Genomic DNA, 12,751 nt, shown 5'->3' on the forward strand with positions numbered 1-12,751 from the left:
GTCTGTCCGTATGTGTTCATGTAGTTTTAAGAATGTTTCAGAACGCGTATGAACAATAGGGTTGCATTACACTGCAAAGCAGCATAAAGTTAGGATTATGTATACCTGTGCAATCTTATATGCAAACAATATGTAAGAACATTTAATGCCAAATAACTGGGTACGGAAGGCGGCTAAATACTTTTAAGAGTCAAATCTTCTGTAGTCATAGTCTACACTAAGTATATACATTTAGGAGTGAAAACTGACTCAAGGAAGATTATGATGTTTATTCATGTATCAACAATCCACAGTTTTTTGTTAAATATATTTAACAGAGGAGCCTATTTGTAGAAGGCCTTTTACCATTTTAATATACTAAAATATACATCAAGATTGGTGAACTTATGATCTAAAAATAGTTCTCAAACATGTATTGAGGGTACAAGTACTTTAAGCAAAAAAGGAAAATTAAATATTTAAATTCCCTTCAAGAGTGGTTTCTGATTTCATAAGATTATACAGGCTTTACACTAGCAAACTATATACAAACAATGCCACAAAACTACTTTGACTACAAATATGTAAAAAATATACAGATACATATACACAAACCATTCCTCTTTTGTCTAAGCTGTATTAGCTTTAAGAAATCCAGTATAAATGCACAATTAACATTTTAAACTAATTTTGTGATTACTTTATTGTAAACAAGATCAGCAAGATTTAAAGCAAAGTTAAAACAGCAGAGACTGAAAACTAGACACAGATTAGAACTAGATGAAAAGATGCAGCTAAACTGACTTAGTATCTACCATCCTTATGTTGAAGAAGCTTATATTGCTGTGAAATCTGAGACATTTAGGAATATGTACTAATCTAAACTAACTTCTGGATTTCACTGTTGTTTTGCAAATAAACATATTTGAATGTAGTTGAAATAATTCAGGTGTCACATTTTCAGGTGTCTGGAACAAGTCCAGAAAAAAAGGAATTTAGCTTCTTGATGCCATCTTGCCATTAAATGGCATTTTGTTCTATCAAGGAAACCCATCTCCTGTTAGCTACATCAGACATTGAAACATGGATAAAATAACCAGGAGCAATTAAAAGATTAACCCCCACACCCATGTTCTTTCACTGATGGAAGATGAATACATCTACCATCCACCAATGTGTGGAATCACTGATGACCTGTCCTAACCTCCTGAATCAGAAAGCGAGTATTGAATACACTGCATCATTAGAATTGCATTCCGTCCTGAAATTTAGCAGCTTTCAATTAATACGAGAAAGTCTCCTCTGAGTGGAAGTGGTCACAGGTTCTTTTCAATCCCAGGCGAGGTGTTTATAAAGAGGCTTTCTTAGAAAGACAGAAAAGCTCTCAGGTAATTCCAGGACACCTGTCACTAGTATTCTACATGCCAAGAAGCTTAAGAAAATGAAGATGACAGTTCTAAGCCTGTCTCTCTGGACAACATCAGACTACACAATAGTAAAGATAGTGTCAGTTGACTCAATAACTTTATTGAGTTTTTGTATGGAAAAAGGCAAAACATCAAGCTGTGTACATTATTTTACATCCATGTGATATGTAGATTGAACAGATTGCACCTGCTTATACTCCCTAAGAGTCATGAAAAATGTTAGTAACTAAACTGGAGTTTTTACAGTGGAGAATTCAAAAGTCTGATAACCCGGTGACAAACCTCCTCATGCTAATGGAGAACTGTAGCACTATATCTGTCCACTCCTGATATATCATCTATGATGCAGGGAACTCATTTTGTAAAGTACTCAACACACTTATAGTAATGTACAGTATATCTGGTGAATCCCTTTTTGTACATGTTCTACAATTTTTTTTTTGATTGAGAGCATAGATTGTCCACATTTCAGAACATCTTAAGGGGACACTGTCTTAATTTAAACGTTGTTATTCTTGTTGTAATATTAAAAAATTCCCCTGCAGCATTCATAACACATTAGACAGTGCCAATTGCCAACTTGTGGCAAACAAAAAAGTAGCAAGGGGACCCTCTGTACATTGCATGTGATGGACTGGGAAGGTGGTAGGCAGCACAGTGGCAAACAGGACAGAGCAGAAAACAGAGCACCGGATGAGGCAGGGGAGGAAGATTAGAATGGCATTTGGGAAGGGCATGGTATTTACTTTGTGGTATGCCTGTATAGAGCATGTAAACCAAGCAGCTGGCCATTAAAAGACTGGTTTCATTAAGCAGTATGAATGAAATGTAAAGACTCAGACAATAGAAAAAGTGAAAAGTGAAGTTTAAAACTGTGCACTATTAACAGACCGCAAAAGAGGCAGCTTATAAAAATATACTATTTGACCTTGACAGCATGTCTCTGGATAGAAAATATATTCTAAGTGCATTACTGTAAACTTCGATCATGAAAAATTTGAAAACAAAATGAACGACTTCTTAAGTTCAGCTATGTAAAAGAGTTTATGTATATGACAGATATGCAGAACTATGCTGCTGTGGAGGTAGGATATACTCCAAATAACTGGGCTACACCTAACCAGCTTGGTTTCTATGCTGGAATATTTCTAAGAGAAATCATGTAGCCTGGTAATAGCACATAGTAACAACTAATGCTGTACTATATAATGATTATAACTGTTAGCATAAATCCACTTAGTGATGATGCATTCAAGAGGCACCAAGTGGTTATTGGTATAAAATAAAGAAATTGCCAAATATTGATTAGGTGAGGGGAAACACACACAAGATGCCACAAGCATTTTTATTACAGTACAGTCATTCATGCTATTAATCTTCAGGTGTTGTTTTTTTAATTGCATCTGCTCAGTTGGGACAAGACAACCAGTCATTTCAACAGGAGTACCACAATTAAATGCATTCTTTAGATATAAAGCAAAGCCAGCAGTATGCTGTTCTGATCAAAACATGGATTTTAACTGAACATCTGTTTACGAGAAGAATGTTAAAAGTAGAAGTCAAACTGGCAGTTTTCTTTATAGGTTGCTCAGCTATAAAGTCACTCTGCTGTCCTTCAACTACTACTTAGGAATGGGTAGCAAACTGCTAGGGCAAGTAGGCCACGGTTCTTCCTCTCCATCCAGCAAGTACCTTTTGCTATTTTCCATGAGGGATCATGCACTAAGTGCAGCGTTGTTGCTGGCAGGGAAAAAAAAATAAGGGAGGAAGGCCCATTCCTTGCTTAACACCTTGAAAGCTTCTTAAGCATTCCTTTCTCTAGCAGAGAACTGCATGTAGCAAGTCTGCACTGCTTCTATTTGGCAAGGACAGCAACTGTATCAACTGAGGGGTTAGCTAATCATCCCCCACTCTCAAACTGTCAACAATTGGGAGGATTTTCCTCCCCGCCTTCTGTCTCCCCAACTTGTTACAGAAGTCCAGGTATAGGGGGTTTACTCTACAGCTCATTCTCAGCAGTTTTGCCTGTTCACCTACTATCCATACATCATCAATAGGATCTGCCCAGGCCCTGCCCTTAAGTGACAATTGGGTTCCCAGGGAACCTGGAAACAATGTCAAGATCAATTCTGAGTTTTTGTTTCTTCTTTATGGATCTAACAAACATGGATTACCCGCAATATTAATTAGCTTATTTTAATTTATGTCCCTTCGTGACATTTAGATAATCAACACTGTACTAAAGGAATTTTTAAAAATGCCATGTTGTTAGAGTGCCATAACACTCCTGTGCAACAATGGAATCTTTAAATGAAAGGTAGCTTATTAAAATACATGCTACATAACATTTTAATTATTAAATGAAATATTGTTACTTGGTTTAGGGACCTCATCTTGCCAAGAAACTCCTCCTACCTAACACAATACTGTAATAGCCTTCTATTTAAGAGTACAGCTATTTTCGGCATAGCTGTTGGTAGACAAGAAGACAAAGAAACTGGTACCTCTTTTATCAGGAGTAGCTTAAACAAATGTAAGACATCTTATTCTGTGTTCTGTTTTTTAGGGTCTTCATCTAATGATGTCCCTTTCAATAATTTGCATAAGTCTCTAAACCACATAAAAGGATAATGCACATTACATTTTATTAACACTATAAAAAAAGCACAATATACAGGCATATTCTTTAAAGTGCAACGCAACAGAACATGTCTGCAACATTCAGGTTCTTCAAAAACCCACAAAAAAATAGGAGTTTGATATTTAGAAGGAACAATTCTTGTTCAGAAAAAATGAGTCTAAATTCTGAACAGTTACTGAGAGATTGCCCTTGTTTTATGTCTTATACTAAAAGCAATGTTCATCACCACAAAATCATAAAAATCCTATCTGCTTCCATATCATGGCTTCCCGATCACATCACAAGTTAAAACTTTTATCTTTCAGTTACCAAAAAGCATCTGTGGAGCCCTTTATTGAAGACAGTTTGAGCATGCTCAAGAAAACATTTTAAAATATATCTAGTGTGACCAAATGGACTGCTGTTAATGACACATCAAATGTACCAAGGAAAACATGGTAAATGAAATAAAGCAAGCATGTCTTTAACTTGGCAGCAAATGCTCCACCATATTTGGCACTAGCTACCAAATGGTTTGGTAACACACAGCATGTCCACAAGAAGTACCACTTTGCTTTTCATTGCTGAAGTTTTTGGTTGGATGTTCTGCTATCAAGTTGTTTGAAAACCTCTTCCGTTCCTGAGATGAGCATAATGAAATGAGTTCCATCTACAGCTGCCATTTGGACGTCATCTCTTATACTCCCAGCCTCATGCTGAGCCAGATTCAAAATATCAGTCCTCCCCAAGACGCCATTTTTGAGACTCTTCTTGACGTACATCTGGCCTGATTTGGTTTCGCATTCCACCTAACACATTTGATGTTGCCTCTGTTGCAACGATGAGAGGCTTCACGACAGCTGGTGGAATTTGGCGGAGGACTCCTCCCACTGCTCCAGTTACCCCTCTGTTTTCATGCTCACGAGCAGCAGTTTCGTAGATGGTCTGGGCAGTATCTGTAATCCCCTTGAAAGATCAACAACGAGTGGTTACCCAAGAGAAAATCCACCCCCCTTCTAATTTTGTCAGTGATTTAAATTACTCAGCAGAGATTATTTTTGTGAATTTCATCAACAGACTATACCTACACAGTTTAGTTTGGGTCTAAACATTCATTTTATCCAATACTTACTAAAAGTGTAGGAAGAACGATCTAATATAACTGCTTATAGAATTTCTCAGGCAGCGGAGGTAGAAGCTGCAAGCAATCAGCGTAAAAGATACTTTTCCAAGCTGACTGCGTTCACTGAATGCTTCCCCTCTCAGTAAAAGCGATCTTACATCCTTTCTTCACTCCATAAAGATCACTCCAAATAACAATCAGACTAAAAACAGTGGACATTTACTTATGGAAAATATCGAGCATGCAACTAAGCTACAAAACAATAGCCACAACTCACCTAACTGTCCATACTTAAAACGCATCACAATCCACGACTCATACATTTGTTTTATGCACAGGCAATTGCTTAAATAGTAAATACTGAAAGTTAGTGCTAAACATTGTCAAAAGTTAGTTTTATATCCTTCTGAGGTATTTGATATTCAGTAGGAAAAGAAAAATCTGTAAAATACAGTTCATTAAATTTACCTCATTTAATTGATTCCCTTTTCAGGCTGCCCTGGTTTAACGATTTTTCTCAAATCTTCTCGCAAGCCTTTTCTACACAATGAAGTCTACCAAGCCAGGCTGCACATTTCAAACTGATAGTCTTATAATTTCAAAACCATGTTTTAATACCATTTTACATATAGCAGATTTTGCAGTAGCAACTTTTAAATATGGTTTGGAAAAAAGGAAAAGGAAATAAGCAGCATTTACTCATACCTCTTTTACCACACTATAGGCTTTGGCCACACCTTCCCGCAGATCTACTGGCTGATGAGCCAAGCGATAGCGAGATAATCGCTTCATCTTTTTTGTCTCAATACAACTAGGGCCTGGGGAAACCATATCATAAGCAGTTTCTGCAGCTGCCTAGGGATTAGAAGAGATGAAAAATAAGTTAATAGAATCATAACATACACATGATCACATACCAAAACCAGCCCAATTTATAACAATTGCAAGGTGGACAGAATACTAGGAGAATTCGGCTATTTTTTTAAGAGTGAAAAATAACATTTTTCATGCATTCCTCCCTTCTCAACTGTCAGAACACTGGGCAGCTGTAATTTAAAGAGAAACTACAGTCTTAGAATATTTATATTACATCCCAAGACAGTCTCTTTTCTTTCATAGCCTAAATTACCACACACAAGCAAAAAAGAAGGAAATTAAGCCTTACCCCCTCCCCTCTCTCATCCAAGAGTATTGGGACAATAACACTTACCTAGGTAGAGTAATTTAATCAAGACAATTTAAATAACTTTAAGAAAAGAAATCATTAATTAAAATTGGGCTGTGGCTTTGTAAGTTAAGTTGGAAAGTGTGTCATTTCAGCTTGAAAGTTTATAGTGAAATGGTTGTTTATGTTGTTATTACTATTAAGGGATCTTTCAGAATTTTAGAAAACTGAATAGTCAAAAATAAAAACACTGAAAATCAAGGCTCAGCTCCTACAGATAGCTAAGAAGGTGAATAACTTGACTCGCATAAATGACAATGGACAATTGAAGTCAGCAGTAAGTTAAGCATATGCAACATTTGCAGCTTCAGGAACTAAAATTATGTAGTTTTTTTTATCTGAGGCATTAAAACTGTTTTCACTTTAAAATAAAGTTACTTTGATGTTTACTGAAGTTATAAAGAATTTGGAAACAGTGGTAAACAGTCTCCATGTCAAAAGAATTTTAGATTATACAAACAAAAACTATTCACTTCAGCAATTTAAGGCTGTAACATTGAAAAAATAACAGCCTACCAATATGCAAATAAAAATCATGTGCATTTAAAAACTTATCCTAATCCATTTTCTCCCATTCTAGCTGTTTTATTAGTGTCAATGTTTCTGCGTTGCAAGTGTTTCAAATTATATCAAATGACAGCAAATTTTACTATGCCAGGGCAAAGACTGCCCTTTTTGTGTGCAGCACCCTGCACCCAGCTTTACCGTGTCACCTAGATCATAATTGGGGTATTCAGTTGTTCCCTATTACTACAATTTGCCCTCCTTTGTCTAACCCCAAATATAATGCAAAACACACCTGTATAGTTTGAACCATCCTGTTTGTTAGCTCTAAAGCTGCCATTGCAGTGGAAGTACCAAAGGAAGCTGCTCCTCTTTGAAAGCCTCTTACAATACGACCATCCTTTCGGTACTGCTCTATTGGTAGCCACACCAAATCCTTCAGACCTTGAACTGAAATTACCGACAGAATGCCATACTTAGTAACTTGTTAGATAAACCCTCATACCTTCAAGAGGCACCTAAAATCTGGAGAGACAGAACTGAACTCACCTAACTGTACTAAAGAATGCATGGGCCCTACTCCTCCCAGGATTCCCGGCAGCTGGTTTTTCTTTATATCATTAAGCCATTCAGTAATAGCATAAGAGAATAACTTATCCACACCCAACAAACTGAAACCAAACAGAATTATTAGTATTACGAAAACAAAAGATGACGTATTTTGAGGCACATGTCTGTTGAATGAAAAGAAAAAGACATTTTTTTGACACTAGAGAAATCCAGGTTAAAATGCCATGCTCTGCTACTTTTGGAGGACCCAGTTTTTTGTCTAAGTCTCATCAAATAAATTACAGAATTCCACTTGGGAGCATCAGTTTAAAGAGTTAATGGGCAGGAAGAAAGCTTGTTGAAAATCTTGACAGATAAGCAATATAGCTCCATGTTACTTCTTTAGGCTTTTATTCAGGAAAACACTTCATTTTAAGGCTTTAATGTGACGGTCATCATATACTGAAGTACTGGCCTTAATATGGATATGTTTTTTTACCAAATCATTTTAGTAAACTGTCAGCCCCCAAATCTGCCAAAGTCATAGCACCAAATGCCTTTAAACAAGACAGCACCCATTAAAATGAAGTTTCTGCTGATAAAATAATTGCAAAAATGTTTTAAATTTTAACTATACCTAACTCAGTATTTACTTTTTGTCTGCTATATTTAGTTACAAACAATATTTACATGCAATTTGCAGTAAATATTTCACACTACAATTATGCAAACTTACCCATGTCGATAGCACAGTCTCTTCAGCTTCAACTCTGAGCAATTTAATTGAGCAAGACCGATCAGAATCCCAGCTAAAGTACCCTGAAAGTTAAACACTCAGTAAAAAAACTTTGCAGCTGGGAAACAACTAACCGGATCACACTCAAATATTATTGTATACATTTCATAGGTCATAGAGTACGAAGACTAAGCAGAAGAGACATGCAACTTAGGTGGTATAAGAGGAATCTATGGATGGTACAAGGCTCTCCGACAATTTGGAAGTGTGTCAAGGAATGCATCCAAGGCATCACCGGAATGCTTGTGGCCACTTAGGCAGGGCTCTTGGCCTTAGTCACCTTGGCCCGAGCTGAATGGAGGTCAATTATATCCACTAGACTCTAACCCTCTGTTCTCAATTTAATTAGAAAGTAGGACAGGGAAACTAACTAGTTCAGAGAAGCATGAGGTTTTGTAGACAGCAACCTAATTAATCAGATTCTACGACTGGTTCATGACCCTACCTTTTCCCTAACTTTAGACTAAACATAACTAACCATCTCTCTTCTCAATTTAAGATTTCAACAACACTTAATTTTATTGAACATTTATAGGAATAATGTTTCAAAATTGCTCCAGATTACATCAGTAATGGGCAGGTGGCATAAAGAATAACTCAGCCAGTGGAAAGAAACACAGAAGCATTAGTTGTGCTTTTATAGTCTCAGTAGTGTAAACAAACCTGATCCATCGATACGTGTTTGCCATGGTAATCAAGTCGTATTGGAACTTCTGAGGCAAATCGAAATTCTCTGAAATTTACAAAGGATAACCAATTAGAGAGAGAGAGGGGGAGAGAGCGAGAGAGAGACAGAGAGAGAGGCAAATTAATCCATTTAACTGGAAAACCACTATATGAAACAGAAATAAATGCCTCTCATGCTATAATTTACATTACTTTTTTTAAAGGCATAAAATCACTATAGTGTCTAGTACCATGCACATTACAGTATGTGCCAACTCTGTGGTCCTGTAAAAATGTAATGGAAAGGAGTTTGATGTTTGTTTCAATGATTTCAAATTCAAGCTAACAATGTAATAAAACTGTTTATAACTGACAGATCTGAATATTCAGACTATCAGGAAGTCACATCTGTATTCTTTCTGAGTACTGCACCAGTACAAGAGTACCTGTAAACCATGGGTTTTCAACCTTTTTGGGTCAGTGTATCCCTGGCAGCCAGTCAAGAAGCCAGGAGTCCCCCAACAGCCAGATGAGCAGGGGGATGGGGAGAGTGTGTCCCCCAGTGATTTGGGGGCAGGTTCATATACCCCTGGTTGAAACCAAACCTTGCCCTCATTTTCATCAGTACAGCTACCTCCATTGGATCTAACAAGTGAAATTAGGGCAGTATTTGGCCCTCCAACTGGAATTTAGCTAACAGTTCCATTGGTGGTACACAGAGTAGCACAGAACCATGCTTACTCTCCCACAGCTTGATTCTGCCATGCTAACAGAAAGACAGTTCATTGTTATACATACGCTAGCCAATTGCCCATCAAGGAAGACAGACTTCATAGGAGTGTTTACATGGCCAGCCCCAGTTTTACAATGGGGTGGCCATGTAAACACTCCCTCCGCTGCTGCCACCTCCTCCTCCAGCCCCTGGTGCAGGGACTCCCTCCCCGCACCCACCTCTACCTCCTCTTCTGAGCAGCAGGGCTTCTCCCCACCTCCGTGCCTCCCTTCCCTCCCTGCCGGCTGTTGGTGATAAAAGTTGTGGGGTGCAAGGCAACCCTGCCCTGCCAAGCATGGAGGGGCATCAGGGCCAGGCAACACCACCACTGTGACCAACCCACCCCACCCCACCCCCCATTTGCCTCCTCCCACCCCGTGCTTGCCCAGGCCTGCACAGCCATTTGCTGCCCTCTCAGCAGCATAGACACAGTTGATGAAGAGCATTAAGGACAGACAGACTAAGCCATTTTCACACACACACACACACACACACACTAAAAGTTCTGTTAACCAGCATGTTACAAGCTGGCATGGCTCCACTAACCACCATGCCAACTTGTAACATAAAGTGAAACTGGAAGTGCCCACTGTGACACTTCCGGTTTCTCTGAGCCTCCCAGGCCCGGGGCAAAGCAGCCTGTACTGCCAAGCCCCCACAGCCTGGAGGCATAACAGGCTGTGTGGGGCCCACCTTCCTGTCCCGCAGGGCCCGTGGGAGGAGTGGCAATGTGGGGGGAGGGGTGGCCCAGACATGGAGGGAGAAGCGGCAGCTGGGGCCACTCAATTAATCAACATATTTTGTTATCTGGCACCGCCCATTCCCAGGGGATGCCGGATAACAGAGCTTTTACTGTATATACAGATCTCTCTCTCTCTCTCTCTCTCTCTCTCTCTCTCTCTAAAGATTTCAATATGGCGCAGAAAACTGAATACGGTGCAATTTTTATAGTCACCTGTAGAACTCCTAAATCTCATTTCACAACATTTTATTACTCTAAAACTCCTCTACCCCATGGCATGATTTTTCCTTGCATCTACTGGTTGTTATACCCCAGTAAGATTAATAGAAAATTTTCCATGTACTTTGCAACTCTACATAAAAATATTAGATGTAAAGCAAAATAATTCTTGTTAATTCTAATTGAAAATTACTGTAATACAATATTTTAACATAGTAATTAAAATGGCCGAACAGTCACAAGGCTCAAAATCTTTGACTAGAACTTACCTAAAAAAAATTGGTTGATCCCCATATGATGCCATTTCATGAGAGAAATGATGGTCATCTCCATTAACCACATCCACAGAGTCAGTACTACCATTTTGGCTTGATTGTTTGTGTACTGTGAAAGAAATGACTGGACTTGGGACCTTGGAGTTGCTGAAATGCCTGGGTAAGGTACAGGTTACATCAGCACCAGGAGACTTTTTCACTGAGAGAATAAAAGTTGCATACAGTAAACAAATAATTAATAATTTTTAATTTTATTTTCAAGCAGCCAGTACAATATGCGTTTTTTGTCTAATGAAAAGGATCCATGTTGCTGGATTTAAATGGTCTTCCTATGAATACTGGATTTCCACAGGGAGAATAATATTTATAAAATGTTCTTAATATGGGAAGTGCCCACATTATCCAAAATTACTTAAAAGAAAAAAAAAAAGTGAGAGAGATAATAAAATTTCACCTAGTCTCTTTGAGAGACTGGGTAAAATGCTCAGACCTTCAGGTATATCTTTGCATGTTCATAACATTCATAAAAACTCTAGAGAGCATTACAGTCTAGACATTTCTGGAAGCTACATCAACAATAGTAGAAGATCTAATGCTAGTTACAAGTATGCACGTACTACAATGTACTCAAATGGGGAATACTTGTTAAAAAAAGAAAAAATCCTTAATTTCTCACTGCTGGATTGAAGTACTACTTTGATGTGTCACAAAGTTCATATCGCTTGTATATAAACCTATGACAGTTCTTCTCCAAGACTAACTTTAAATTACTGATGCACTTTAGGAGAAAAGGAAAGGAAGCACACATTTGTTTTGTCTGTCTATACATTCTGTGAAACATACATGTTACAACAATTTCAGTAGTGTTCATTAACAGCGTTACAGTTTTGGGGTGCCTAATTTGAAAGAGTTTTTGCCTGCTTTTAACAGAGACTGAAGACCTGTGTAAATACCCACAAAACTCAAGAATACAAAATTAACAGACCCTTCACAAAGCTCCGTAGTTGTTTAGCTACATGGATTAACCATAATGTACTAAGACACACAGACATGGCAGAGTGTATGTGTATTTATTCATAGATATGCTTGAAGAGAAAGAGATTACAAGCAAGAGTTATAGCATTAGATAAATAAATCTACCTTCTGGATCTGGTGTCATTAATAGTTCCACTTCTGAAGAAAGGCTAGTAAAAAAATCCTTCAGAAAAAACAAGGCATCCTAAAGTAAAGATATATGATACAATCAGGCTAAAAGAATACAAATCACTGTAAGTCTCTGAAACATACTATCCACAATCCTGTATTTTTTTATTGCTGCACTGAAAAGGGGGACACACTTCAGTAGCCATCTCAAAATCTCTCAGGTGTAGAAGGGACCATTTCAGTCATTTAATTGAGTCCCTTAGTTTTACAAGCAACAACCTTACATCATTCTTCTGACAAAATAATAAAATGTTCATTTCAAAACCACTTAGGTGTTTCTCCCTTCACTGCCCTATTAAAAGGCTGTTTCAAAACTTTAATCCTCTGAAGGTTAGAAACTTTTTCTAAATTTCTAGCCTAAAATTATTCATGGGCTGCTTATACACATTTGCTCTTGTGCAAATGTTTTTTTAGCTGCTACACTTTTATTCCCTTCTTGGTGTTAATTCCCGAGTCATTTATAGACAACAATCATCTCCTCTTCTCAGCTTTTCTTGTGCTAGGCCTAGCAAACCAAGCTCATTTATTCACCTCAAGCATAAGCTCTCCATTCTCTTGGCCATCCTCAAAACCCTTCTTTGCACCAGTTTCAGTTTGAATTAGTTATTTTTAAATATGGGTGTCCAGAGCTGTATATAATATTCAAGATGA

The 12,751-nt window shown here is 37.8% G+C and overlaps 1 protein-coding gene across 3 annotated transcripts in view; it reads right to left on the reverse strand.

Moving 5' to 3' along the window:
* Positions 1 to 249: 249 nt before the first annotated feature.
* ATG2B (autophagy related 2B) overlaps positions 250 to 12,751 on the reverse strand; it is a 71,801-nt gene continuing 59,299 nt past the window's right edge. For all 3 annotated transcript variants that reach the window (XM_090033968.1, XM_090033969.1, XM_090033967.1), the window contains 8 exons: positions 12,038 to 12,116; positions 10,892 to 11,096; positions 8,887 to 8,956; positions 8,164 to 8,246; positions 7,428 to 7,549; positions 7,174 to 7,328; positions 5,855 to 6,004; positions 250 to 4,992 (listed from right to left, as the gene is read on the reverse strand). In XM_090033968.1, coding sequence (XP_089890094.1) covers positions 4,762 to 4,992; positions 5,855 to 6,004; positions 7,174 to 7,328; positions 7,428 to 7,549; positions 8,164 to 8,246; positions 8,887 to 8,956; positions 10,892 to 11,096; positions 12,038 to 12,116 — 1,095 coding nt within the window. In that variant the 3' untranslated portion in view covers positions 250 to 4,761. The remainder of the gene's footprint in view (positions 4,993 to 5,854; positions 6,005 to 7,173; positions 7,329 to 7,427; positions 7,550 to 8,163; positions 8,247 to 8,886; positions 8,957 to 10,891; positions 11,097 to 12,037; positions 12,117 to 12,751) is intronic.

This window comes from Crocodylus siamensis, chromosome 2 (assembly GCF_052110815.1).
Source record: "Crocodylus siamensis isolate JL-2025a chromosome 2, ASM5211081v1, whole genome shotgun sequence".
Lineage (NCBI taxonomy): Eukaryota > Metazoa > Chordata > Crocodylia > Crocodylidae > Crocodylus > Crocodylus siamensis.